This window comes from Trichogramma pretiosum, unplaced genomic scaffold (assembly GCF_000599845.2).
Source record: "Trichogramma pretiosum strain Unisexual culture from Peru unplaced genomic scaffold, Tpre_2.0 scaffold2, whole genome shotgun sequence".
Classification (NCBI taxonomy): domain Eukaryota; kingdom Metazoa; phylum Arthropoda; class Insecta; order Hymenoptera; family Trichogrammatidae; genus Trichogramma; species Trichogramma pretiosum.
Genome location: NW_019641687.1, coordinates 681,194 through 707,950, shown reverse-complemented (window position 1 = coordinate 707,950; position 26,757 = coordinate 681,194). Strand labels below are relative to the sequence as shown.

Sequence of the window (26,757 nt, the reverse complement as noted above, 5' to 3'; positions counted from 1 at the left end):
TTTGTGTTTTTGATTGTTTGTGTTTTTTGGGCAGTATAGAAATAAGAGTGTGGATCAATGTTTGTTGATGGTTATATCGATGCATTGATTTTTTGATTCTGCAAAGTAATAAGATAACAAATAAAATAGGGTATTTGGTAATTTTGTTTGAGACTGGTTGAGCGAAAGTAAAATTAAGATTGGGTTCATGATGAATTAAATACAAGATGCATTAATAAATTATGATTTGAAGAGAATAAACTAGAGACTTACCCAAGCTTGTTCGTCGCTTGAAAGAGGCGGTCGATTACCACGCAGTGGCGTAGAATTGCAAGCAGGGTTCCAGTCGAATTCAACGTCTGGTACTTTAGCAAGCTTGTTTTTGGGCGCTGTCGACGATTCGGTATTTGATACGTTATCCGTTTGCGCAGGTTCAGTAGCATTATTATTCTTTCTTCTCTTCTGCGATGAAAGATTCGGGGGATTTTTTCGGGAGACTAGCGTGCCATTTATCTGTCGACTTGGAAGACTGGACGTTGATTTGTTACATGTCATGTAAAACGATTCCTCACTTATATCATAAGTCCAAGAAACCGAGTCGCTTTTTTCAATGAAATACTTAACCGAACTAGATTGCAGCTAAAAAAGATAATATCAATATTTTGAGATATTTGCACAAGTACTTGCAAGGAAAGTCAATGCCGAGTTTTAATGTAAAATACTTACGTCTGACTTCGAAGTGCAGTTTTGGTCGGGTAGGTCGGACTGCTTTTCGCACGTGCGGTCCGCATTGAGAGATTTGGATTGTGCTTGGCTGCTGGGTGATACTGGATTTGCTGACCCAGCAGTTCCATTATCATTTCTGGTGCGCAATTTGTAAAGCAGCTCCTCGTTCTTTTGCGTGAGACGCCTGGCTTGCTTTTTCAGCTCATACGACGAGGCTTGAAGGACTTCGTTCTCGTGCATCAGCTGCCTCTCATTCGTCTCTTTGCTCTGCAGTTGAGCTTTTAGGTCCTCGCACCTGGCCTCCATCTGCTCGTAGCGCATCTGCAGCTTTTCTCTTTCGTCGAGTTCTCTTCTAAGCCGATCAACTTCCAGCCTGAGCTGGGCGTTTTCTTGGCTGCGAATGTCCACTACTGTTTGCAGCGACTCAACTTCCGCGACGAGCTGGTTTCGACTTCGAGGGACTGAGGCCACCTGCTGAGCTTCGAGAGCTTTTTCCAGCTCCTTTTTATACTCGTGCTCAATTCGCTCAAGAGCTTCGCGTTGTTGTTGCTCATTTTTTTGAAGGGAATTTTGCAAATCTTCGGCTCGTTGACGTTCCTCGCATACCGAATTCTCCAAAAACGAACGCTTATTTTGTTCGCGTTCCACTGTAAAGCAAAGAAGTACTTACATTAGTTTCGAATACATTTGCGTCGTTCTTTACGACGTATCGATGAGATTATTTGATGCAACATTGAATATTATAAGATCATTTGACACTTGAGACTTATTTCAATTTTAAAGCTAAGAAAGTTCTCTGATTTTTAAGTATGACAAAAGTACGGACATATTTTTTTTTGAAGCCGCGCGTGACTTGCATATCCACCAATTGTTACCAAAAAATAAATTTGTAAAAACTCCAAATATTTTCTTAAACTAAATTTATTGTAAGTGTTCGAGAAAATTAACAATCATTATTAATTTGTATTCTATTGTACTCTAATATCGCAAGTCATGATTTAAACAATACATCATGAGTAATAACGTTTTTTTCTCAAATTTAAAGATCAAGAAACGGTGACAAAAAATAAGTTGCGTTTTCAGCGATTATTACTGATACTTGATTCTTTTATAATATAAAACAAAATTATTTAATACAGAAAGTTTCTTTCTCTGCGAATATTCTGTCAAATAGATTTCATTTGATGAACTAGCTTAAGCATTCAATTTTTGACAATTGATTGGAAAACATAATTCATGTATAGGTCTGACTCGTTTCTGCGACAAAAATTTTTTGTTTGAGCGCACGAATCCTTGAAAAGTTCACGCAATACGAATATCAATTCTAAATTCTCCATGATATTTATAAAACAGTGCGCGTATGCAACATTTCGAGGTATAAGCGTGAAATGAGTGCTCGGCGTTTGTATATGTTATGCAGACAAAAAAAAGCTCAGCCACGCATCAAAAACTATTGTTGGATACGGACGCGTTATTGCCAATGTTTACGCGCCGAAAGCTCCCTAAAAAGAGGAAATTTTATCGTTTCCGTAGAATTGAAGGCAGTTTTGAGGCGTATAGTGTCGAATAATTAGTGACCCGAATCTATGGTGCAGTTCTAAACGGCAAATAAAATTTAAGACAAAATTAGAAATCAGCCTCGATCGCGCATTGACGAGTGCACAATTTATGATTGTATTAAGGCTAGAGCGAAGGCGCCCATACGCATACGAGCGCGCCTCGTGTGAAAGCGTTAAATAAAATACGGAAACGGTCAACTGTGCGCTAGTTCAATAATACACACGTGTGTGCGTGCGTTATGCGTGGGCTGGACTACATTACAGACCGTTTCGAGTGTTTTTCTCGTTATAAAAATGCTGCTTCGAGTACCTTGTATCGCACAAAAGCCAATAATAATTTTGATCGACGCGTATTTCACTTCAAGAGCCGTTCTCCGTATAAATAATGCGAAGCAATGTATACACGCGCGTGCTCTCTTTTTCAAGCTTCATGTGCCAACCAGCAAGGCAGCGGCCGAGCGAGCGTTGGAGGGAATTTGTTGCACTTGTGTGCTTATTAAGAGCATTCGATGCACCAATTAAATGTAGATTTAGAATAATCCCTTGTTTCAAAAAAGTCATGGACGAACTTTTCTTTTTCTTTTTTTTTACAGTTCGGAGTTGATTACGATTTTAGTAATAAGGTTTGTCGTAACAAATAACAACACGTGTAAAATGTTACGACACTTTTTCAACACACTCATTCAGAGTAATAGTACTTATAAAGCGAGCCATACTTTTATACCAAAATGATTATTAATTTTAAGGATACTTACGTTCCTCGCGCAAAAGAGCAAGGGCGCATCGAAACTGTTCGCGCTCGTGCCTCAATGATTCTTCATTTTGAGTTAGCGCTTCCTCGAGTTTTCGACGCTCCGAAAAGTAAAGCGTGCGCAACTCGACCAATCTTTCTGTCGATATACATTCGTCGATTTTCGCCTTGTCAAACTGTGGAAAAAAGCAAATTTCAATCGATTAGACAGGACTGATGATACTCATACATTTTATACTAATTGTTTTCGTGCTCAAAATGGAAAAGGACGTTCAAGAATGTGCTTAGTGTTGATGATACACCCATAGAAGGCCGGTAAGGTCTGAATGGATTCGAGGCGTGGCGAAAAAAATTAGAGAAAGCTATCAAGGATTTATCGTAAGTGAAACGTGACGACGATGGAACGCACGAAATCTTCGAGTTCAACAACATGCTATCACAGCAAAATTCATAGAAAAAGACACGTAGACAGAGATATAAATTATGACAACGAAAATATTTTATACTGATGTAAAAATCAAATAATGTTAATTGATAGATTAAAAAAACGTAAAAAGTAAAAGAATCACGAGCCAGGTGAAAAAGAGCGAGTGTGCTTGCGTGTCTTCGTATTATATGGTTTGCGCAGATTCAGTCGAGATTGCACATATAAATTAAATACAGAGTAAAGACGAATCGGCAGAGAAAAGAAGGTGTTACAGTGGCGTTACATTATTATATATAGGTGTACATATGCTAGTGCGCGCGAGGAGGCAAGAGCAGCGGTCCGTCGAGCGAATCGCGCTGCACGCGAGCGTGCACAGACTTCCTTCGAACTGTTACGTTCCGTTATTATATGCCAGCTCTCGTGCGCGCGAGTTTTACTGGGTGTACATGTGCACGTATGCGTATACTACACGGTGGTGTATAAATGGCTGTACATATATATACATAGGTGTATATCGGAGAGAAAACGCAAACGTGGAACGCACCTGATGCGCGAGGTACTGGACGGTAACGGCAAGGGCCTGCGCGGCAACGCTGTTCTCTTTCGACTGCTGCTCATCTTTGCTTCTGGCAGCAGCGATCGCCTCGTTGCTTGGCTCGTCGGTTTGGATCTCCTGGTTTTTCGTCTCGGCCTTTGCCACTGCCACCGCCGCGACCGCCCGCTGATGCGACCGAGCGAGCGCGTTTCCGTTGATTTGATTTCTCAACTGCTGCTGATGATTGTGATGCTGGTTGTTCTTGTTGTTATTGCCGAATCTTTGATGCAGCTGGCTGCTGATTTTATTGTTGTTGTTGTTATTGTTGTTGCTACTGCTGGTGTTGTTGTTGTTGTTGTTTTGCAAGCGCGACAGGAAAGCGTCTCTGACGCGCGTGTGGCGCTCGTATTCTGTCGCAAAGTTAGGCAGTTCGTTTTTGCTCGACGTTGTAGTTGCAGTCGTTTTCGGCAAAGGCTGCTGCTGCTGAGATTGAACGGTAGCTGTTTCTCTCGGGAGCTCTGTAAATTAAAGGACCAATCAACTATTAATAAACATATAGCGTGAATAAGTAATGTGTAATTTTTTTTTTTCAAATGTTTACGACGTTAAGATAATTCAGTTTTATTTTTCCTGCATAAATCAAAGCAGATGCCTTCTTAAAGAATAGTAAATATTCTTTGGAAAGCTCTCGAATACACGTGTCACCGAAATCAATGTCCTTTGACATATAAAAACGACCTCCCGTCGAATTCGCGCGATCATTGAAAATCGATCGCACCGATTTTGAGACCTGCCTACCTTCGATTGTGGACAATGGCAGAACAATTATCCACAAAACCTATATCCATCGACTTGCACTTTGGCTGAGTGAAAGCTTTCGCGTGTCGCATTAATCCAAATTTTTTATACCAAAAGAAAAATCTCCAAGAGTCGTATTTAATAAACCAATTATTTATATACTGAAACGCGTTCGACGATTTTTTGCAACATACTGCCTTATTACGGCGAGCTTCGTAGCGCCACAAGAGAAATCCGTAAATTATAAATATAAGCCTAGACCTATAAGAAGGCATTTGTATAATTATTATGAGACACGAGTCTGTCCGCTGCACGAAGTCAAAGCAGAGCTGCAGAGACGGTGCGTCCACCACCCGCGCCTCTTCACGAGAACCGTCGTACATACACACACTTATTTTCGTGTTCTTTAATGACTTTTTTACTTTGATCTTAATATTTAGCATTGGGACATTTAATTTGGCATATATATTCATTGTAACGAGGTTAAGCGAGCGATGAACAGTAGCCAGGGCTTTTCCATGTAGCATTACGTGCATGGATTGCGCATCATCGCTCGTACTCGGCACAAGCGCTAAAGTAATGTCATTCGCCGATTACGGGGAAACGAATAGTTTTCCAAGTCGTAAGTTTTGATACACAGGCGAAGCAGTACCTAAGACGTCTTCTTTCAACAGAGGCAGCGCGCACAAGAAGGTCCGAGAGCACGACTGCATTCGAGCTTCGTCTCGCGATTCACTTTTCTGCGATGAAAATACGTCTGTATAACCTTCGCACCGACTCGTATAAGGATGCAATGGTGTACGTCCGACGTCGACCGAATTGACCAAGCATCAGCACTTTCAAAGCAAAGTATCCTGCAGCGGCTCGCGATTCACGCACGTACACACGTAACACTCGTGTCAAGTAAACTCGAAAATTGAGCTCTGCGAACGATTTACGCTCGGGCGCACTACGATTATCAAGCGAAAGTCGGCTCGACGCGCACACGCACCCGCTCATCACGACGACATGCCTAGACGGGAAAACAATCGAACGTCGGGTCACTGCGATCCTCGTGCCGCCTGCACTGCACGCGCGAGTGATCCTCGGGAAAGCTCACGGCTCGCACGTATGTATAAGTTACACACACACGAGTCACTTGTTTCTCAATTCAATGTTTTCGCAATCTTATCCTATAGCACATGTGAACAACACTCGTAGTTGTACTTAAGGCAGAGAAAAATGTTCCAACGCACTTTAAAACAATTTGTTAATTAATTAAAATAAAATATAGAGATATTTGTTACAATAATAAGACATTTTTATGGTAACGATGTAAAGCGAAATTTACAACATGTAAATGCAAGTAAATATCAATGAAATACGGTAAATTGTACGACAAATTGTTTTAAAACCTATTAGTACGATTTTTCCCAATTTCTCTCGATCTTACTATTTCTCGCGTGGTTTTTAATGTTACGGCGATATTTGGCCTTGTGATGTCCTCTTTTCGATTTTCGATTCATGACTGTCGTCTACGGCTCAGCTGCTTTTTTTGCGCTGCTGTGGTGGGTCCTAGGTAAAGAATAGCTCTCATCTGAAAGTCATATCTCATGACACGATGACGTTTATAATGTGCCGGTGTCGTTGTTGTTGACGTCGATGATGATGATAATGACGATGATCCCAATGACGATGCCGCCGACAACATGTTCGGACGCGCAGGGCGATCTCTCTGTATTAATGTTATATTTATGCAGCACACGCGGAGAATCGGGTCGTCATCGTGCGCTCTCGTTATGGTCACTGGCAACAGTTGTATTACAATACAGGCTTCTGCTTGCACAGCACTAGTATATCGTAACGAAAGACGAAAACAGCTCGTAGAATAGGGTGAATGTATATCGACCGGTCGGATATTCACCGATCGAGCCGGCAACGCTATATAAAACAATGAAACGAGCAAACGAGCCGCGTACGGTGTATGTCGAGGAGTTTTTATTGAAAAGGCACGCGCGCACCGAAAACACAGAGATAGCACTATTAACAAAGCACAGCAACGAACGTTTTTCACAGTTCACAATGTGTATTACGTATCTTTAGAGAATATAGGAAACGTGTCTTCAATGGGTCACACACAACAATCATTGACAATGTTGACAGGTGTGCTGTACGTATGGGTACACGTGCGACGCGATGGTCGATGAGCGATGACACGAGCCGCGCACACAAAAACAGACACTCTGACACTTGGCTTGGGAGGTGCGTAAAGACAGCGATCGTATACACGACTCGTGTATCGCTCGATGAATACTTTCAACTACTATGTACAATACGTAAATCGGTATACTGCAGTTATGCAGCGAAATGCGGCTGTATGGTACTGTTTTTCGCTGGCTCTCGGTACGCGAGCTGTTCGCTGGTCAGTGCGAGCGAATCGACTGAATTAGCGCGCGCGTTTCGAGGCACGCCGCGCGCCAGCAGCTTCGTGCTTCACCTTGGCGCTATTAGCTTTATACGTCTGCCTATGTGTGTGCGAGTGTATAACAAATATATACTACACAGACATAAACACGCTTACGTACAGTTGTGGGTATAGGTGTATACCTATGTGTGTAGCCTGTACAGCAAACACAGAGTAACCCATGAAGCTCGTGCTTCCCTCCTCTCTCTCTCTCTTTCCTTCCTCCTTCGCCGAGGCTCTCACTCCATTTTTTGTATAAACACTTGTACGTTTACCGATCGCGCCTTGTTTCGTTTGCACCTCCTATATATATTACGTTTATACGCAGCATGAGATGCATACGTTTGCGCGAAGCGAACCGGCCAATGCACGCGCTCAAGCTTTCCAGTGTGCTATATACTTGGTTACCCATCTGGCGCGCATATATCTGCAGCGTAATTCAAAAATTAATTTATCTTGCAGCCGTGTTTACTGTACGCATTGACACCTCGCGGCTCGTAACGCCGTGAAATAATTCGGTCACTCCATTTCTTCCGACTTTTGCGTTCTCGACTGCTGAAATTATGATGCGGGGGCGCCTTTATCAGTCATAGAGATGAACGCATCAGAGTTCACGACATACATAGATAATATCAATGCGTTTATCGTGTAAAGTTGGTCGTGCTCAAAGTACAAAAGTACAGCGAATAAGATGTAATTTCAACGATTATTTTTAAAGCAAAATTTCCTCTTGACCAGAGACGCAACAAATTTTCAAGTATATAGTATGTAGCGAACAAACTCGTTTCGCAAATGTATCTCACGAGTAAAGCTCACCTTCGGCTCCATAATTTATTCAAATTATTTCTCCTGAGGCTTGAAAATGAGACTCAGCTTTTGAAAAGCCTCGCTTTTCGCTTAAATTTCCGAAAGGATCAGCGTAAAATAAGCAGATTGACGCGATGGTCTTGATACTCGTTGCTCGGAAGGGACGAGCGCCATTAAATCGATAAAGCCGTCATTGCCGGTCTACTCGCGGATGCTGATTACTCGCCGCACGCGGCCTGTGTACACGGTAAAATTGCCTTATTTGGAGGGCAAGAAAATCATCTCGCGTGCACAACGCGCGTATAGGCATGTTGTCGATCGAACCCAAGGCCAGTATCGATGTTAAGAAGGCGACGTTTGACTTTTGACGCGTTGACCATCGTACAAGCACGAATACCCAATAGCCGTACTGTGCTCGACTCGTGTCTCGGCATGCAGCTTTCAACTTTGGCATTACAGTAAATTTGCATCGGCCGAGTGAGCAAAATTTAATATGTACATTCATAATTACTCGATAAAAAATATTTATCTTTTGTGGTCGTAGGAATTTAATAATTCGTATAATTGACGAGCAGTAGAGGCATTCGACTGTCTTTACCTTTTTTACAAGTGCGCGCAGAAGCAGAAGAGTTGTTAGTTTGGTAGCTGATTCTTATACTATGTAGCATAAGTGCATATAGTCCAGTGCTCGTAGGCCAAGCTATTACTCTTTTGCGCACACATAGATTACAGGTACAGAAATATCGGTTCATAATTTCACGGCAGTGACACATTATAAAAAGAGAAAGACCCGCAGGACGGCTTTCTAAACCTCTTCTTATCTTCGCGCGCGCCTTCCCTTCACTATACTTATGCGTATATACACACGTACATATATGCGCGCGAAGAGCGAATGCGATTATTAACAAGTCCGATCTTTCGAGGCAATAAAACGATTACGTGTCCCGTATGTAGGATATGCAGTGCTTTTATTGGGCCCTGTAGCATATACATACATATAATACGTAGAGGACAAATCGACCAAGCCGGTATTAAAAATTATGCCAACGGGACACAGAGATTTGGCCAACTCGGTAATTTCGTCTGTACGCGCGACTTTGCGCGCCTCGAGTTTTATGCGGCGAAAAAAGCCGTAAAATCGATCGCGAGAGGATTTTTTTTGTTATCGTCGGAGCAACGAACGACTTCTCACGCACAATGACCGATGCATCGAGGCAATTATTTTTCGCAGACGTATTCTTTTTTTTCGCAAAAGTGAAAGCCAAGCATGGCTTTCTTGCGTCGCTCGGACGCGGATCGAAAGCTTCGTAAGCCGGCATGGACACCTGCCGCCGCCTCGTTGGCCGTTCATTGGACTTGCAGACCGTAAGCACATACAACGCAACGCTATGTATAAAAGCTGCACGCGCCTATATAATAATACTAGATTCGAAGGCGTCAATTAGCAACGCGCAAATCACTGAATCGTATACACGCGATCGTTACGCAGTCCTGGCTCTCTCTCTCTCTCTCTCTCTCTCTGCTACCATGCTGCTGTTGCTGCGTGCAGCCCGAACTTTATAAATATTTTCTTGCGGTGTGCTCCGTGAGCTTATTCTCGCTGGAAAGAGAGATAGCGAATCGCCGGTGCGACACACACACACACACATATAAGCGCACACAGTGAATATTTGGCTCGCAGCGGTGAACATGTATGTTGCGCGCATCGGCCTATATAGCTCATACGTTATATATCACATGCGCGCGTGTATGCATATGCCTTGCTTTGCTTAATCGACTCTTTTAGACTGTTAGACTTTAAGAATTAAGAATCGTGCCAACGGGAAATTGGAGCAAAATTTGTCATATTTATGTAAGCGGCCATTGGCTCGAATCTAGCGCGTATTATGAACTCAACTTTTCGAATCGCATAATAGTAAACAATAAGACGTTCCGCATTAACGCTACGGTATGCCAATAAAAAGTACGAGTTTTTTTCTTCAAATTTTAATCAACTCTTGGAACAATCCCTCTCCTCCAACAGTCAGTGACTTGACAATCAACACGTTTGTGAGTTATCATCGAAACTACACGAGCGCGTCCAATAACGGCGAACATCAAATAAAAGCTTTAACACGAGTGCACATTTACAACTACAAAGTCCCATATAATTACATCGATAGATTGCCAACTTTCTCGCAATTATCTATATGTTAGCGCATTTATCCATTTAGCATATAATACGCACGTTTTAGAGATGTTTACTATTAATGCTGCGAATGCGCAGTCCTCTAAATACAAATCTATAATCTGTGTGTACGCGCGCATCTACACGAAATTAATGAATTATTCACGAACTAGTACGTAGGTACCACGACGCATTAGACGGTGATATGTTTCTTTCGGATATGTTGTATGGTAAAAACTCTGTTAGGGAAGCGAGAAAGACTACCGATTTCTCTCACCCGCTGATCATTTCTAGGGAACCGACTTCTTGCTATTTCTTTTTTTGTAGGCGTGCACAAGAGACGCCGAGATTAGAAACCGAGGAACGCATCGCGATAGGCACATGGATGAGCGGCACACGTGTGTTATTATGTATACAATATGTACCATATAAAAGAAAATGAGGACGGGAAGCCAATAAATCACTGCATAAAATTTTCTATGCTGCATATTCATACGCGGACATAATGTATACGCAAGTGCGTGTTTGTATATTCAACGCATACATAAACGACGCAACGCTTCAACGAATCGATATTAAAAAGTTTATCCTAAATTACTGTCTACTTGTGAATTAATGAAAACTAATAAACAGTTTCTTACCAATTGTAGCTGAGCCATTTTGTGTTTTGATGCTGTTTGTAGTGCCTGTAAAAAGAAAATTAAATAACGATCGTTTATATCGATTTTACAATGTTTCTGTGTGAAAAATCTATAAAATATCCAAAAATGTTTGTAATTGAATGCAATAATTATAATTAGCTCGATGTTTAAAAAATAATTGAAAATACCCGCTCTAACCAAAACGACATCTATGATATAAAATTGTAAGCTTCAAACACGCGCTCTGACGTTTTTTCAGCATCACTTAAATTTAAGAAATGTCTTTGCCCTTTAAAAAAAGCATTGTATAGTCAATAGGGAACTATTTCTTTTATACTAAAAAAACCATAAATCGTAGAATAGCTGATGATTGTCATGCATTCATATAATGATTTAAAAGTATTAATTTAATTAACTGTTGATACATACAAAGTTTCCTCTTTATAAAACGACGATGCAAGTGACATGAATGTGAACACGTATTGCGAAGAAATATAAATTTTCGAGTCATTTTGTTAATTGTTTGTAAAAATACCACAATTAAAACAATCGAAAATTTATCACTGTGAGTATTTTGAGTAAAAAATAGCCTCAATTAAGGCTCTTGTAAAGAAATAAGTGAATCCAAGGGGGCTCGAAACACACTAAGTAACAAGTCACTGTACTAAAATTTTCAATCCTCCGAAATAATCTCGACTCGCCTTCCGAAACACGACTGATCATAGAAAAATGTAAGTGGCATTTCAAGCAGAGAAAAAAAATGCAAGAACGAAAAGTGGGGCGATTACACCGTCTATCGAGGATTCGATTTTCCAGGTGTGACAAATAGAGACAGCCGATGTTTGTAAGAAATTAATCGAGAGTGTGAGAAGAGACAGATGTGTGAAAAAGATGAAAGATCATGGACTGTCGATGACACGGTTTTTCCATTCAGCTGTGAAAGGAATATGTTAATTTGATGATACGGGTTTAACGGTAACCATGTAGATGCGACAAAAGACTCGTTTGAAGCGAATAAAAACTCGTACCGGAGAGATTACACGAGCCTGTGCAGTACTTATAGAAGAAAACAAGTTTGTTTGACATCCATAAATCAGATGTGCTATGAAATAATTACCGTGTGCACCCACATGTACTGCAAAGAGAAAGTACAAATGATGTACGGTCTACGCGCGTCAACTTGAACTTTAATTTCTGAGTTTCCTCTTTTTTCTTACACTTTTCGAGTCGTCAACGTCAAGTTCCAAAATAAAGGTTCTAATTCCGGACGAAAAAAAGTAACGATTTACGTTAGCCTTTTTATTACGAAAGAGATCATTCGTACAAATAAAAATTACGCTAGTTTATTTCATTTTACTTTAAAATATGAGGTTAAATTTTCAAGCATCAATGCAAATAAAAGTGACTTACAGTTCGTACTAGAGTTGTTCTTTATTAATTTGTTGTTCGTTTGTTTTTGATGTAGTTCTGAATAATTTTTTCTCGGCCTTTCTGTAACACAAAAATTACGCAATAAATTCATAAATTCGGTTGAAATATGCCAAACAAGGCTGGTTTGTAAACCATTTTATTTTAAATAATAGATTACTAAAAATTAATTTCAACATTCTAGCTACTACCAGCTTAATTTAGTAAAAATTAATCGATCGATCGAATTATTACAGAGACATTGTTTTGTATTTTAATTGGAGAGAAATTTTGGAATGACCATTGATTTTAGATCGATAGACACACGAATAGTAAGTTAGCGAGTCAATGATTTTAATTGAGAAGATGTATCATAATAAAGAAGACTTAAATCAAAAGCCACTATAATAATATTCAGAGTATGCGATTAATTTAATGACCACTTAAGAAATTCATTTAACAATTAAGTCGATTAAAAGAACAAAAACTCAAAGTTTATTTATTTTACTAATTGTGTATCATATACATTTTTTTATGAGCATGAGTTTATTTATTTTCAATCTTATTATGAAAAAAGGCTCGATTTTAAAGTCATTTAAACAAGATAACCTTGATTTAGTTTTTGAATCATAATTCAAACTCGTTATTATCCTTATGTCATTATTAAAAATACAAACAAAAGAAGATAAATAATTTAGTTTTTCAATATAAAATTATTTAATTTTCTCTTCGTTTTTAGACGCTTGAACTGTAAGTTACAGTACAATAAGGGCTCAATACCTCCGCCACGTTTGAGTCTCGCTTTTGCAGCTTCTCGGCGTTGTTCAGCCAGGCGTTGCAGCTGAAGCTGGGCCGGTGTGGGCCCACCTTTCGATGACTGCTGGCCCATGACTCGACAAAATTTTCCTCAAAAATAATGGACCGTAATCGAGCGCACGTGGTCACAGTTTCACACACGACTGCATGTTATTTTCTCGAACACGCGTGGCACGTTGAGACCAAAGGTGAGTTTTACCGAAGAGCGGGTAAATCACAGGCAAATCCGTGCCTTCGATTTTCAGCCACTACAGCGGAAACGAATCGAGCGTCTTTCATTTTCACGCGCGCTGCCTTCGTTCGCTCGGTCGCTCATCATTTTTTCCACTTTATACAACTATGATACTTGTTACAAGCCTGTGATTAACAATAAGGAAAAATTACACACTCCTCTGGTTTTTCTTGTATCGTATATTTCAACGCACAACGGTATTTGGCGGTGAATTTTCGTCGAGCTCTCGAAAGCGGACGCGGTAGACGTGAGACGGACGGCATTACGCGAGTGCCACAGAGATCTTTTTTGTCGAAACTTTAAAAAAGTCCAATGAGGCACCTTGAAAAACGATTAATATAACGCTATCCAGACGTGTCGGCCTTACGAGAGACGCGTGCGCGCGTGTGTGTATTTATCGAACGTCCGTTTCTTTCTCTGTTTTTAGATACAGGCGCTCGCAACGAAGGATGCATGTGTGCGTGCGTATGTGCGTGCGCCCTGCAAGCCGTAGTCGCTCGAAATTCCACCGCACGAGCTTTTACGAGCTTGGCTTCTAGACGATCTCGTATGCTGCGCCCGCTTTCGTATAGTATTATAAGCGTGCCGAGGCGAGCACAATAATGCGCTTGTGCGTGAATGAAGCGAACCGAATGAAGACCACAAAAATTGCGCGCATGGCTCTGTCAAAATTCATTGAGCCATTTTGTCCCACAGATGCGTTTTTATGGTGCTATACCTTTCTTGACTCAATTGACGAGCATAAATCTTATACGCGTGATTGTATTGAACAGCTTCTATATCGCTGACTTGACACGACTGCTTTATTTTCAGCGTATTTATAAAAAAAATTGAATTCAATAGGTATACAGGCGAAACGTATTGACGTGCTTGACACATTATCGAGTCGTTCACCAAACGAGTGGTCGATCGTTATTATGAAATATAAACATTTGTTCTCGTTAATTTGAGTAGGAGAAAGAGAGAAAAGGCAAACAGCTTCTACATTCACTGGCATGAGTATCTATTTTTAAGTAACACATTTTTGGGTTGCTTATATACGCTATGTCATGCGGCCAGAATTGACTGTTATGACAGTTCTTTTAAGAGACTCCATAGAATTACGAGTAATAATAGACTAAAATGATGGTAATGAGCGAGTAATTGGATTTTATGGATTAACGAGTTAGTTATTTGATCGATTACGTTGATCGGAAAGTTTTAATTTACTATTGACAAAATTAATACTCAGAGGAATATTCAATAAGATGAATAATACGTGATCGTGTTTTCAAGTCTCAATCAAGAAATAGATGATGAATTTTTATTCGAAGAGTAAAAAATACATTAATTGATCATAAAATTCAATTTATCATTATTAAAATTAAGTTGCGATTCACTATAGTATTACGAGAAACCGATCTGCGTAATGTACACCGCAGCAAGTCCGGTAAGGGTCAATAGTAATAATAATGCACGAAGCCAATCCAAAGGGGGAAAAAATCAGGTTAACGCTGCACCGGCTGCAGCTTAATGCAATCCAATGCTGAATGTACTTTAAACACTTGTCCTTCGAAAGGAAGGAAAGTAACTTGGCCATGCAGGTACGTGTGAGATTTTGGTCGTTCGCGAATTCAGCGCGCAGTCAACTTTCAGTAAGGTTAAAATAAGCCCGTACGATAAACCGGTATTCATTCGAGCGACTGCAGTAGCCGCGATGATTCTGTCGCTGCGGCTTTTATCGATGAAAGAGCGAAAGAGTAATACGAAAAAAGAGAGGCAAGGAAAGAGAAAGGAGTAAAACGAGAGAGAAAGAGAGCGTGAGACCTTTTCAAGGTTGTTTAATCTTACATTCACAACGATATACATTCATTCTGTCACTGATTATCGAGGGGTACGGAGGCCCTGATCCCCAGAATTGGTGCTCAAAAATTAAAATTACGACACAGTGCTTGCATAAATATCAATAAAAGCACCTTATTTTGTCACTTTGAAAAATACATTTTTTCTTATCACTTGGATGTAACGCATCACAGATAATATTTCGATACGTAAATACACATTAAACCCGCTCACGTCAAAAGAAACGAAGCTGATTATCCAACCGCGCAACTTTATATGCATTCACATAATTAAACAACTCGTAGTTGAACTTGAAATAGCAATTGAAAAACGATAAGTAGTCGATTAAACGTGTCGCATAGACTCAGTCGTCGACCAAGTCTCCTCGTTCTTTTTTGTTCAACGTGCACATTATGCGGGACGTCTCGTTAGATCAGAAAAGGCCAAACGTAACGCGAGCTCCGACGTAATATACATACATGCACGTATACGCGTTGTGCATCGCACTCCATCTCTCTTTCTCTCTTCTATTCTACGAGCTGCACTCGAGCACAGTACCCGCAGGTATATTTCTACATGTATGCATGAACGGGATACTCGAGAGGCTGGAGTATGGCTCCGTATGGCTATTATGCGTTTCGCGTGCCCTAGGTAACAATCCGCTTTTCTCTTGCATTTTATTCGCGTACGCAGCCACGAATATCTCGAAATCACTCTTTATACTCTTACATTTCATTTTACGACTCGCGATTCGCCGTATTATTTATTTTCATTTCGTTAAATCGACGATAAAAGAAAAACACAGAGGTGCAGCTGCAAAATCGTCGAATGTTATCGTAGGCGCTGTGGCTTGTAAACAAACGCAGCAACTCGAGTTTGAAGCGTTGTTTACATTCAACGTAAGGTGACATTATGTAGGCAATTAATAAAACAGCACGACACATTGACACCACTCGCCGCACACATAATTACGTCCGCAAGCGTACAATATATTATATTCACTATACAGAGTCCATAAAGTAATAATGAAAATAGCATGGACCGTTCAGAGTCGTTCAATTGCAAAATCGGACGGCCGCAGTCGTCGATTCGCGCTGCACACGACGTTCGTCGCTGCTACCACGGCAATAAACTCGGCACTGTTACGTCGTAGCATCCGGCTTGTGATTGTTATTAAAATACGTTGAACTTGTCGATGGTCGCGCGATGACTGAGCACAGCGGCCCGAGTCCGGAGACGACGAGCCAGATCGGCAGAAGCGGCAACAGCAGCCGCGGCTCGAGTCGTCGCCATCAGTAGGTCAGAGCAGCGGGACAACTCGCAGCCTACGTATCAGCCGGTTACGGGCAGGCTATATACGCGCTGCACGTATCACACATGCACGCACGTTCACTTATTATACATTACATCGCGCGAGCTTCGTCGCCTTTTCGCAGACTCCGCACCGTTGATCCGGTGTCGCGGTAAGACCGAGACTAAGAGATCGCGACAGCGCCTACAGAGCGTCCAGCTGTAGATCTGTCAAATATTATATGCTCTTACGTTTCGCGCTTACGCTATAAACATCTAGACTAGCAGGTTCTGTTGAAAAAAAAGCACCAGCGAACGAGCGAGCGCCTGCGAGCGAAAGAGAGAAGGAGAGAAAGAGAAAGAGAGAGAACGAGCAACCGGTGTCGGAAATAACCCCTTGCCTAGAGCGTGCCGTTGACCCTCCTGCATCGGTCTCTTATGTGCGTGCGAGAGAAAGACAGAGACTGCGCGTCTCGTACCCACACGAGCAAACACACATACACACGTATGATATAAATGAGTATTTTGTTGCGTGCATAATATCTCGAGTTTTGTGTATAGCGATGCGTTTCTGCGAATATCAAGTAAATTCAAATTTTACTTAATTTATCAAGCCGAGCTAAAATTTAACTTTTATAAATGTGTTTATTGCAATTGATCTTTTTAGTTGCAGTCCGCAACTGCGTGTGGAAATGCACACGGTGCAAAGCGTAACATATTCGCATCTCGGTGTGAATTTCACCGCAGCATTAATAGATATGCGCGGCTAAGCTCTCGCGCTAACTAAAAGTAGCCGTATATACCTCAGTCTGTATTATGCTCAAGCTCGTTTATACATACGTGTATATATATTACGCACACGATCACAAAACAGAGACGATTTTGCACTCAAGAGGAGCGCAGCACGATGCGACTTCCGCCATTACCGTCACTGTCTATTATAATACTTTAGGTATTATGGAGCGTATGCGACGCTGCTCCCTTAAATAAATGAAGAGAGATGTTATGGTGAGCGATTGCTTCATCGTATGCGTTGCATCAACATTTAGCGCTTCGATTATATCGATTCACTTTCTTCGATTCGTTCTGATCGACTAACCGAATTGTGGGCAATTTGAAAAAGTTGAAATGATGTTATCGATATATTGTCAGTCACCTATTATGATTGGCTCATTACTATAATTTCCATTCCATGATCTCATCAATTTTTGTATGCTTTTTATCACACATCCTCGGGTATAATGGTTTATGAAGACACTTGGAGGTTTGGATATCATTTTCGCACGTTTTCAAGGCCAGAATAATGTTTTCATGGGTATTTTCACGGGTACAAACAAGTTATACTTGTCTTTATGAATGCATCCAATCTCTTGTAGATTTGAATTATTAAGAATGACAAACATAAACTCATTGAACATATTTACCTACTTTTTCGAAACAAAAAAAATTGTAATGATCACTCGAAGACATCGAAAAAAGTTAAAAACAATGTTCTAATAATAAACTTACTCAAAGCTTCTTTGCTATTGACACTGCTGAGGTCACTCGCTGAACTTTGTACCGAGCCACTGCGTCCCGTATTTTGATTCGGTAGATTGGTCTCTGGACGGTTTCGGACTCGCCTGTAATAATATTATAAACTCAATATGATTTGAAATACATTTGAACCTTTATATTTCTAACGTCTAATTTTTAATATATAAAATTTCAACTTTTGAATATCGAAATGGTTTAATTGAAAAAATTGTTCAATAAAATCAAAATATATTATATTTAAAACCAATAACACACCTTTTATCTTTATTATTACTGCCAGTGTAATTTAGATCAACGACAGTTCGTCTTACGGACGATGATGTTGATGCTGTAGAACTACTACCCGCAGATGTCCCAAGTCCTTGCAGCACTCGCGATTTGACTTCCTTTTTTAAGGATCTACCGCGTTGTTTGCTTGCATCGATCTTGTCCATCACAGCATCCCATCGTCCATTCTTCCTCGCTACCCGACGTGCCAACGCCGGTGCTGAGGTTTCGCTGACTACTATAAACAATTAAAAGAAGCAATAAATATAAAATGATGATTTACAGTTGAACTTAATTCAGAAAATTAATTTTACTGAAACCCTACCATTGTTTTGGTTCGATTCGATCATCGTTTTAACTTTAGAATTTACATTTCTCTTTGGCATTTTAAACTTCTTCATAACAGGCGCCGAATTTTCTTTGTTACTCGAGCTGGTTGATTTACTTTTCATCGCAGTGTTTTGTTCATTCTTTTGGCACTTAATCACAGTCACTTCAGCGGAGGATGCAGTCGAATTCGATTCGTTGATATTCTTATTCAGTGGAATTCCTGATGGCGACTGTAAAAAACGATTAAAAGACTTTATGTTTGTTTTGATTGAACATGAAGAGTTTTTAAAAGCACTGATATTCTGGTACTGGAAAAAATTACCAAGAAAATATTGGTGACTAGAGCTGGAGCAGGATTGCAGTCCATTGGCGAAGGCTGACTCTTGACAGAAACTTCCGTGTCGCCGGTGTCGGTGGTCGTGTGCTCGGCCTCCTGCTCGACGTCGCGTACATCCCTCTTTTCGAGGTCCGAGTATACGCCAGAAGATTCCATCTCTTCGGCAGGCTCGAGGCAGCGAACATGCTCGTTCGATGTGGCCATTATGGACGACGTCGCGTTCGGAGCGCAGAACAGGCGTCCGTCGATCACTTGGGCACGGCGGTCTCCGCGTACAATGTCGCCGTCGTGGGCGTCGGCGTCACTTTCCGTAAAAAAGTCCGAATCCGTCATTGGATCTTGCCTGATTAAAAAACACTTTGGTTAGGTTTGTACACATCGTAATTGTAATTAGAAATTCACACTATATTACACATGCTCACGGAGGTATAAGTTATCGCTACAGCAGAAAATCGCGCTATCGCTTGATACGTGTGTTATGGCAACACAACTGATGCCTCGCGAATTTAACAGGTGTGCGTATTTTATATACATACATGCGCACACACGCGCAGAGATTAGTGTTTACTTAAATGTATGTTTACACGAAAACAGAAGACAATTGAATTTGACTAGTGTCAATCAGCTGTTTAAATCGGAAGAGAAACTAGGAGTAGGTAGTGAGGCAATATTATTACAGTAAAGATATCGTTTTCAAAGGCGAATGACAATCGATATGATATTGCGTAGAAGGTATGATCAAGATTACGGGAGATTTTCATCTGTTTTGACTGTCGATTGTCACTGTGCAGTTGGAACTTTGGTGTACATAAAAAAGCGTTGGATCATTAGTGCGGACCTGTTCACTGCAGGCGGAAGCGACGCAGCAACAGCGAGACTGGCGACCGGCGCGACGCAGCACGCAACGACTTCGGGACCACGACTGGCCGGTCGGGAATTCTCGCCATCCCCTTGGTAGCCGGCCTCGAGGCTCGTGATGCTCGTGACCGAGGTGACGAAGCTCGTCGGCAGCGTCTGGCCGACGGGTATGATACAGCCACCGACGCCCGCACTTCCACTGCTGCTGTTGTTGCTGGCCCCTGTAGCACTGCTGGCGGCGCTACAGCGCGTCGTCGTTTCCTCTCCGCAGGCGCCGCTCGTCGTGTGCTCGCTAGTCTCGGCCGAGTCGGTCAGGGTACAGGTCGTCAAGGTTTTCGAGGACAAGTCCGAGAGCAGATCCAACGCTCGTAGGTGCTGCGACGCGGCTGCCAAGGCTTCCGCTGTTAACAATACGACAAAGCCGTCAGTAAGTGATAACGCGCATCGATGGGTAAAATCTTTAAAATGAGGCAGTGCTCGTTACCGCTTCGCAGTGTAGATTCGAGCAGTTGGACGTCTTCCTCGATCACGAGGACAGGTTTTGGGTCTAGAGGTAGGTCTTCGACCGAAGGGCTGCGGTCACTGGTACGTAGTCGTTGCTGTGCTGTTTCCGAGGTTGAGCTTCGTAAAGCTATGTCGAGGTGTCGAGCGGCAGCGGCGACGATAGCGCTACTCTTATGACTCTGGTGAAATTTACCTGGAGCAAGAATTCGATTCGAGTGAGCCAAATCGTGCAGAGTATAAATTGCAAATTGAAATAATTCGTCATCGAGGGCTCACTTTGAGCGTTGAGATTTTCGCAGGATGGTGTTCTCGAAGAGTCAAGCGCGACGGTAAAGTCGGTCATCTGATCGGGCGTGAGTATGCCCAAACTGCTCTCGTCGTGTTCGAACGAATTCTGCTTGGTCAGCATGAAGCAAGCTGGCGTTTGCTGCGGCTGAGAGGTAGGCGATGCCAAATTGGCCGTGGCATCGCCCGTGCCGCTACCGACGACGAGATCGTCGATGATGTCCTCGCGTGACTTTTTGCCGGCATATCCGCCGGATGACGACGACAAGTCCTCTTGAGAACTGCATACGTTGTTCAGGAAGCCAACAACAAGAAAGAAGAGAAAGAAATTATGGAAACGTGCGAACGAGGCGCAAAAAAAGAAGAATATTATTGTACTTTACCAAAGCAATCCGGCGTGATTATCGTCATTCATGCGCAGAATATTTTCAGCGTCTCTGTTATCGCTTACGTGCCATATTAGCGAGTAGTCTGTATGATTTCCCAGCAGATGATGCTCTGTAAAAGAGGATAAAAGAACAATCAGTGAATTGGTTCGATAGCGGAGAGCCTCGCGGTTTGTATATATGTAAGCCGCGCAATAAGATAAGGCGAAATTGATTTTTAAATCAACGCTTTAACGCGCCGCGATGTGTTGCGTATAATGTACACCGCACGCGTAAAGCGTATCGTATAATGTGTATCGTAAATCGTTGCACTGCGCAACGAGAGCATAACTAGAGCACATCGAGATGAATATTGCAACGATTACTCGGCAGTTTATGCTTAGCTGGAGCTACTACGTATACGTAGGAGCTGCCCCGAGTGTTTACAAAAGGTATATGTACGTGCGCGTTCACAAGACATCCATGAGCCGCGTAAGCTCCAAAGTGGGCGTGAAAACGATCGATTACTCGTAGAGCTTAACGAAGTAGACTCGATATAATCGAATATATTTCACCGAAAAGGCATCGGAGTTTTTACCTAAAATTAAGAGTGACAAATTAATTTTACCTTTGTCGCTTTCGGGCGTAATGAGTCTACTCGGTGGCTTGGACGATTTCGATTCGGAGCTGTTGAGCTTGAGGTGAAGGTGCTGCCTGTCGTGGCTCGTCGGTACAATTAGCTGAGAGCGCGGCCGGTTGTTGGCTGCTGGGCCGACTCCGCCCTGGCTCGAGCGTAACTTTGGCAGTAGAGACGGACGCTGCTGATGGCGCGCGGCCACAGGTATCCTGCTCTCTGTTCCTCCGTTCTGCAAAAGACAAATAACAAAGAATAAATAATTTTCCACAGTCCCATCATTGTGAAAGTCAATTAATTTTCCGACGGTTTTTAAGCTAACGTAATCAACGGACAATTCAGTGGGTAAGTTACGTGGTTGACAAAGGCAAAGCACGTGCAATGCCGCAAATTAATGTTATAGCTGATAACGGCACGTATAAAGATATATGCAACTGCTTTCTCTCTTTCTTCTTTTTTTCCTGTCCATACGTGATGCTTCGCACGTGTAACGACTTGAAAATATTTTGTCGATTCTTTTTTACACATTGTGCGAGTATATAGGCGCGCGCATAATATACTGCAGTGTTGATATCAACGTGTACAAATACCGCAAGTCTGTATAAATCGATCGAGCGGGATGGCTTTTACGCATATGCCGGCAGAATGCATTTTGTGACGCGATTCGAGCCACGCTTGTTCTCGATCGAAAAACTCGATTCGATTATCTCCAAATGGCCCGTGCAAAAGCAGCCTATCAAATAAAATTTTTTTAATTATTTCTGGTCGTTTTTCTTTTCGTCCCGAGTGGCCTACCAATCTCGTGGCGGAAGAATGGCAAATAGGAACGATCGCGTGTGACTTTCCATCACGTTTTAGCACTTACGACACAAAGCATCGATAACAAACAGCTTTAGTCACGACGAATTTTCCGAGCTTAAAAAAATTCTGAAAATTACAAGATCGATTGCATATTTGCTTATGGTACCGATTTTCGTGACGTCGAATCGTTGTGAAAAAAGCAAACTGCCTTGGAGCTCATGAGGTCGACGAAATCGCGACGGATACACGAGATATATCGCAATAACAAACGAACCCGTACGCAAAAGTACGCTTCGTTGAGTAGAGAATCTACGCGGCTATTAGTAGGTAAGCGCGAATTCCTCGTGCTCTGGGACACGCCGGGGGATAATGGTGCAACTCATTTGTATACATACGCAATGTGCGTATATATACGCTCAAATAGTTAGTGGCTCGGGCGGCGCGGGAGGAAACGTCGGTCGCACATCGTGGAGCGCTCGAGCCGCCTCGAGCTGGAAACTCACGCGCGGAAAAGGCCGTATAGTAGTCTGGCAGCGACGTCGACGCCCGTCTCGGTAGCGCAGAGATCGTTACAAGCAAAGCGAGCCGTGGCGGCAAAACACCGCTGCTGGAATTTCATACGCGCGAGCGAGAGAAGAGATGCTATCTCGTTAAAAATGCAGCATAGCTCTACCTCTGCGTAGGCTACGGGTCTTTTATTTATTTTCGCATCGCATTGACTCGAGAGAGTCCATATGCCAAGGAGGTTTTCCGCCGCCCCTGTACATAGTAGATGGCGATATATTGTGCAGCGGCATACCTATATAGGTATAATTGGCATGCGATTTCGGAGTCTCGACCGAGTATGATCGCCGCCGCGAACACGTGCGTACGTGCTGTGCACGGTATAATAAGGACGTGCGTGGGTTGCAGCACGCAATTGCAAAGAGAGAGAGAGAGACAGACTGCGATCGCGTCGCCGCAGCTGCATATTGCTTTGGATTATCGCTAATCGAATTCAACGTATGTGCGCATTGAGAAAATAAATAAATAAAACAAAGTTTACGAGAACCGCCGGGACTCTGGCGAGCGTCGCGTGCTCATAAGTAGCCGATGGAACAATATCGAATATGTCTAATGTTTCATTTGTGCGTACAGCTCTTCTGACACACCCAATTATGCCGAGTCGTGCGATATATATAACACGGCAGCGCGTTATATGGTGTCCGTAACCTTATAAACGTGCGCACAAACGTTAACACACAAAGCGAGAGATGTGGTACGTCGTTAATATGCCCCGATAAATTAATGGCTTGCGGCTGCTGAATTTTTAATATGCACAATTGGCCGATAAATAATTCGCTAATATAATGATATCTTTTTGTAATGTGCGTTGCATATAATCGAGGTGACAAATTAGGTGACGCGCGGCTCGCAACCGATGCGCTTCCGACTTATCTCTCAAGGCCCATTAAGCGACTGCTACTTTTTTCTTTTCCTTTGAATACAATAGACAAGTGTGCGTAATGCCTAGCTCCTGAGTACTTATAATACCATATGCTTCCACATTAAATGCTGCAGATCTGCTTATTAAGCTTGCATTAAGTAATCTCCTTATGCGCTAGCGTCCGAGATTCTTGCCGTAGATAATAGAACGAGCCATACGAGATTTTTAAGAATAAATTAAAAACCGGCCGAAGGCGAACGTAAATAATTTTTCATGCATTAAAATTCTTCTTAAATACAACTTGAAGTGAATTCCCAAAATTGAACGAGAATATTATTGACAATCGGTGCTCGCAGTCGCTGACCTGAAAGTTCAGTAACCTAGATCTCGCGACGAATGGCCGAGAGCTGCTGAATTGAATTGATCGAGGCTCGATGGTTATTGTGTACTCGATCAACAAAATCGTTTCGACAATCGACGAGAGGCCGGCCGACCGGCACGAAATAATAATCACGAATCAAAGCTCGCAAGCTCGGCACGCGATTCGCGCGATTCCGCTTAAAAAGTAAAACATAATCGATCAATATTTGTGTGTGTGAGTATAATGGACGATCGTAAGCGAGCAAAAAAATGAGCAATTCGGGTTAAACTTCGCGTGCTCTCCCACTCGTGGCGAGCAAATAATACAAGCCCAGAGAGACAAAGTAGTCGTTGTAGGCAAAGCTTCGGGGAATATACGACACGCAACACAGCCATCTGAATAATTATGTTCGATCGAGTGTGCTTAATATCTGCCAATTCAAAGGAGACGTAAGAGAGAGAGAGAAAGACAAAAAGAGAAAGAGTGAAGCGTCGACCGTCGGAAATGTTAAGTATACATGCCTTGCTTCTTGGCACAAACAGAGGAAGAAAAAAAAGACGAATGGCGCAGACGACGACGTTGATGTATTGTTACGTAATGAGGATGGAGTGCTAGATGCCGAGTTAGCTTGATGAGTCTAATAGAGCGATAGATGTATGCAGGCCTTTTCAAAGCTCCATCACTGCGATAACTGAAAAACTACCCGACAACTAGAGCAGTCTTCGTTCCCAAGTAATATTTAGCTTATTTTCAGAGTAAGCTATTGAATATCGCATCTCGAATTTCCACGCGCGCCTCTCGATCGTTTAATCCCCGAGACAAATCGGTAAAACACACTCGTCCTCGAGTCTGTCTCATCTTTTTCGCGGATTTCGTGAATTTATTTTGAGACATCAAACGGGCCGGCGCGAATTTACTCGGATGGCGCACTATACGCGTCTCGTATACAATACATACACGGGCGCGGCGCGGCACCCCTCGAATTTATGGACTTTTCGCACTAAATCGTCGAAGAGCTGCAATATAAGCATGCCGGCGAACAGCGAAGCGATTGTTTTCTCTCCTTCGCTCTTGATTCCGTTCGCTTTGATAATCGCACTTGTAAAAGCAAACATAATCCAAAGTGCGACTCAAGAGATAATAAACCAAATTGTCCGCATGTGTATCATCTATTATGTATACATATTTTCTCAAGAGTGCGACAAGCAAACAAAACATCCTTCGCGTATATAAACAGTAAACTTGCGGAGATAATATAGGTTATTGCACGTTGAGCGCGTAAAGAAAAAGGAGAAACACAATCTCAAGACTAACAGGTGCGGTGTATGTGCTTGCGTTCGCCACTCGCTATGCACTTACTTATACGTTATCTCCGAGCACGGCGGTCGGCGGTCTATATAGCTAAAAAAACAAGCGTATATTATATGCGTACAAGTCACGCGAAAGAGAGAGGGAGAGATATAAGCCAGAAAAGTGCAACGACACCGAGAAAGCCCGTCGTCGTCGTCTCTATCGCAGACGCGGAAAAGAACAAATGCAAAACGAACGATTCGTTACAAGATAATACCTTATCGCGCTCGTTTTTCTTTTCTTCGCATTTCTCTCGCTCGGCTCTCGCAACGAAATCGCAGCAGCTGCGGAGCTTGCGGAAAAACCGATGGGAATATAACTGCAGCCGTATAGTCCAATCAATGAAAATCTGTCCCTATGTTAAAAAAAAAAAAATTCGCAACCAGAATTTTACGACGGATTCTTATTATGGGTACCCTAAACAACTAATTTTCATAAAATGCCACTGTTTTTTGTTCCTGCGTTTTTGTTTATAAGCCTTTAAAAATGCAAAAAAGCATATTATATTTTTTAACTCGTAAAGTATAAGTTTTACGATAAAATGTTTCAAACAAAAGTTGTAGGCATTTTCAAGACCTTTATTCTGGTATTTTTTTCATATTTTTTCGTCCATTTGTTTATTCTCTAGGTCGAAAAAACCTCTAAAAGTGGCCGTTTTTACAATTGTTTATAATTATTTATTAAAACGTGCTACGGCAATGAAATCTTGAGAAAATGTAGCCCTCGTTACGCAGAATCCAATGCATTTTTCAAAATCTCGCTAAGTGCATTATTTATCGAGATATTGCATTTGTTTATTAAAAAACACTCCCCTAGTGATTGTTAAATAACTTTGAGTTGGCTCAACGTACGAAGACCAGACACAGCGCAAATTAAAGGTAGAGACCTCCCAGTCAATTTGCAACAATAAAAACAATAATTTTTTCATAAAGACATGAAAAATAAACACCAGATATAAATGTGTACGAAAATTCTTATAAACAAATTGACTTATCTGCCGAACCAGAAGTCGTAAGTCAAATCGAATTTCGGCATCTTGTTCCTTGCATTTTTACGCAAATTTTAAAAAAAAATTGACCTCTTTAACTATATTGGAAACGAAGTTAGGCTTTTTTTTTTNCGTTCGAATGTATACCAAATTTCAGCTTTTAATGTTTATAAACAAAGGCGTGGTGATTTTTTAAAAAAAAAAGCCTAACTTCGTTTCCAATATAGTTAAAGAGGTCAATTTTTTTTTAAAATTTGCGTAAAAATGCAAGGAACAAGATGCCGAAATTCGATTTGACTTACGACTTCTGGTTCGG

At 41.8% G+C, this 26,757-nt stretch overlaps 1 protein-coding gene across 6 annotated transcripts in view; it reads right to left on the bottom strand.

Moving 5' to 3' along the window:
• The window catches only part of LOC106655230 (uncharacterized protein DDB_G0284459-like), a 46,996-nt gene that overhangs the window by 1,778 nt on the left and 18,461 nt on the right, over positions 1–26,757 (bottom strand). Inside the window, exons 2-18 of one of the 6 annotated variants that reach the window (XM_023461512.1) lie at positions 21,510–21,747; positions 20,900–21,014; positions 20,508–20,797; positions 20,212–20,424; positions 19,708–20,128; positions 18,855–19,212; positions 18,528–18,762; positions 18,191–18,440; positions 17,909–18,021; positions 17,824–17,826; positions 12,244–12,324; positions 10,834–10,878; positions 3,987–4,495; positions 3,020–3,191; positions 706–1,352; positions 253–618; positions 13–98 (exon numbers count right to left, since the gene is read on the bottom strand). In XM_023461512.1, the coding sequence (XP_023317280.1) occupies positions 72–98; positions 253–618; positions 706–1,352; positions 3,020–3,191; positions 3,987–4,495; positions 10,834–10,878; positions 12,244–12,324; positions 17,824–17,826; positions 17,909–18,021; positions 18,191–18,440; positions 18,528–18,762; positions 18,855–19,212; positions 19,708–20,128; positions 20,212–20,424; positions 20,508–20,797; positions 20,900–21,014; positions 21,510–21,747 (4,083 nt within the window). In that variant the 3' untranslated portion in view covers positions 13–71. Of the gene's footprint in view, positions 1–12; positions 99–252; positions 619–705; positions 1,353–3,019; positions 3,192–3,986; positions 4,496–10,833; positions 10,879–12,243; positions 12,325–17,823; positions 17,827–17,908; positions 18,022–18,190; positions 18,441–18,527; positions 18,763–18,854; positions 19,213–19,707; positions 20,129–20,211; positions 20,425–20,507; positions 20,798–20,899; positions 21,015–21,509; positions 21,748–26,757 lie in introns of those variants that run through there. The other 5 variants (XM_014375510.2, XM_014375509.2, XM_014375511.2 and 2 more) reach the window with 5 other exon arrangements.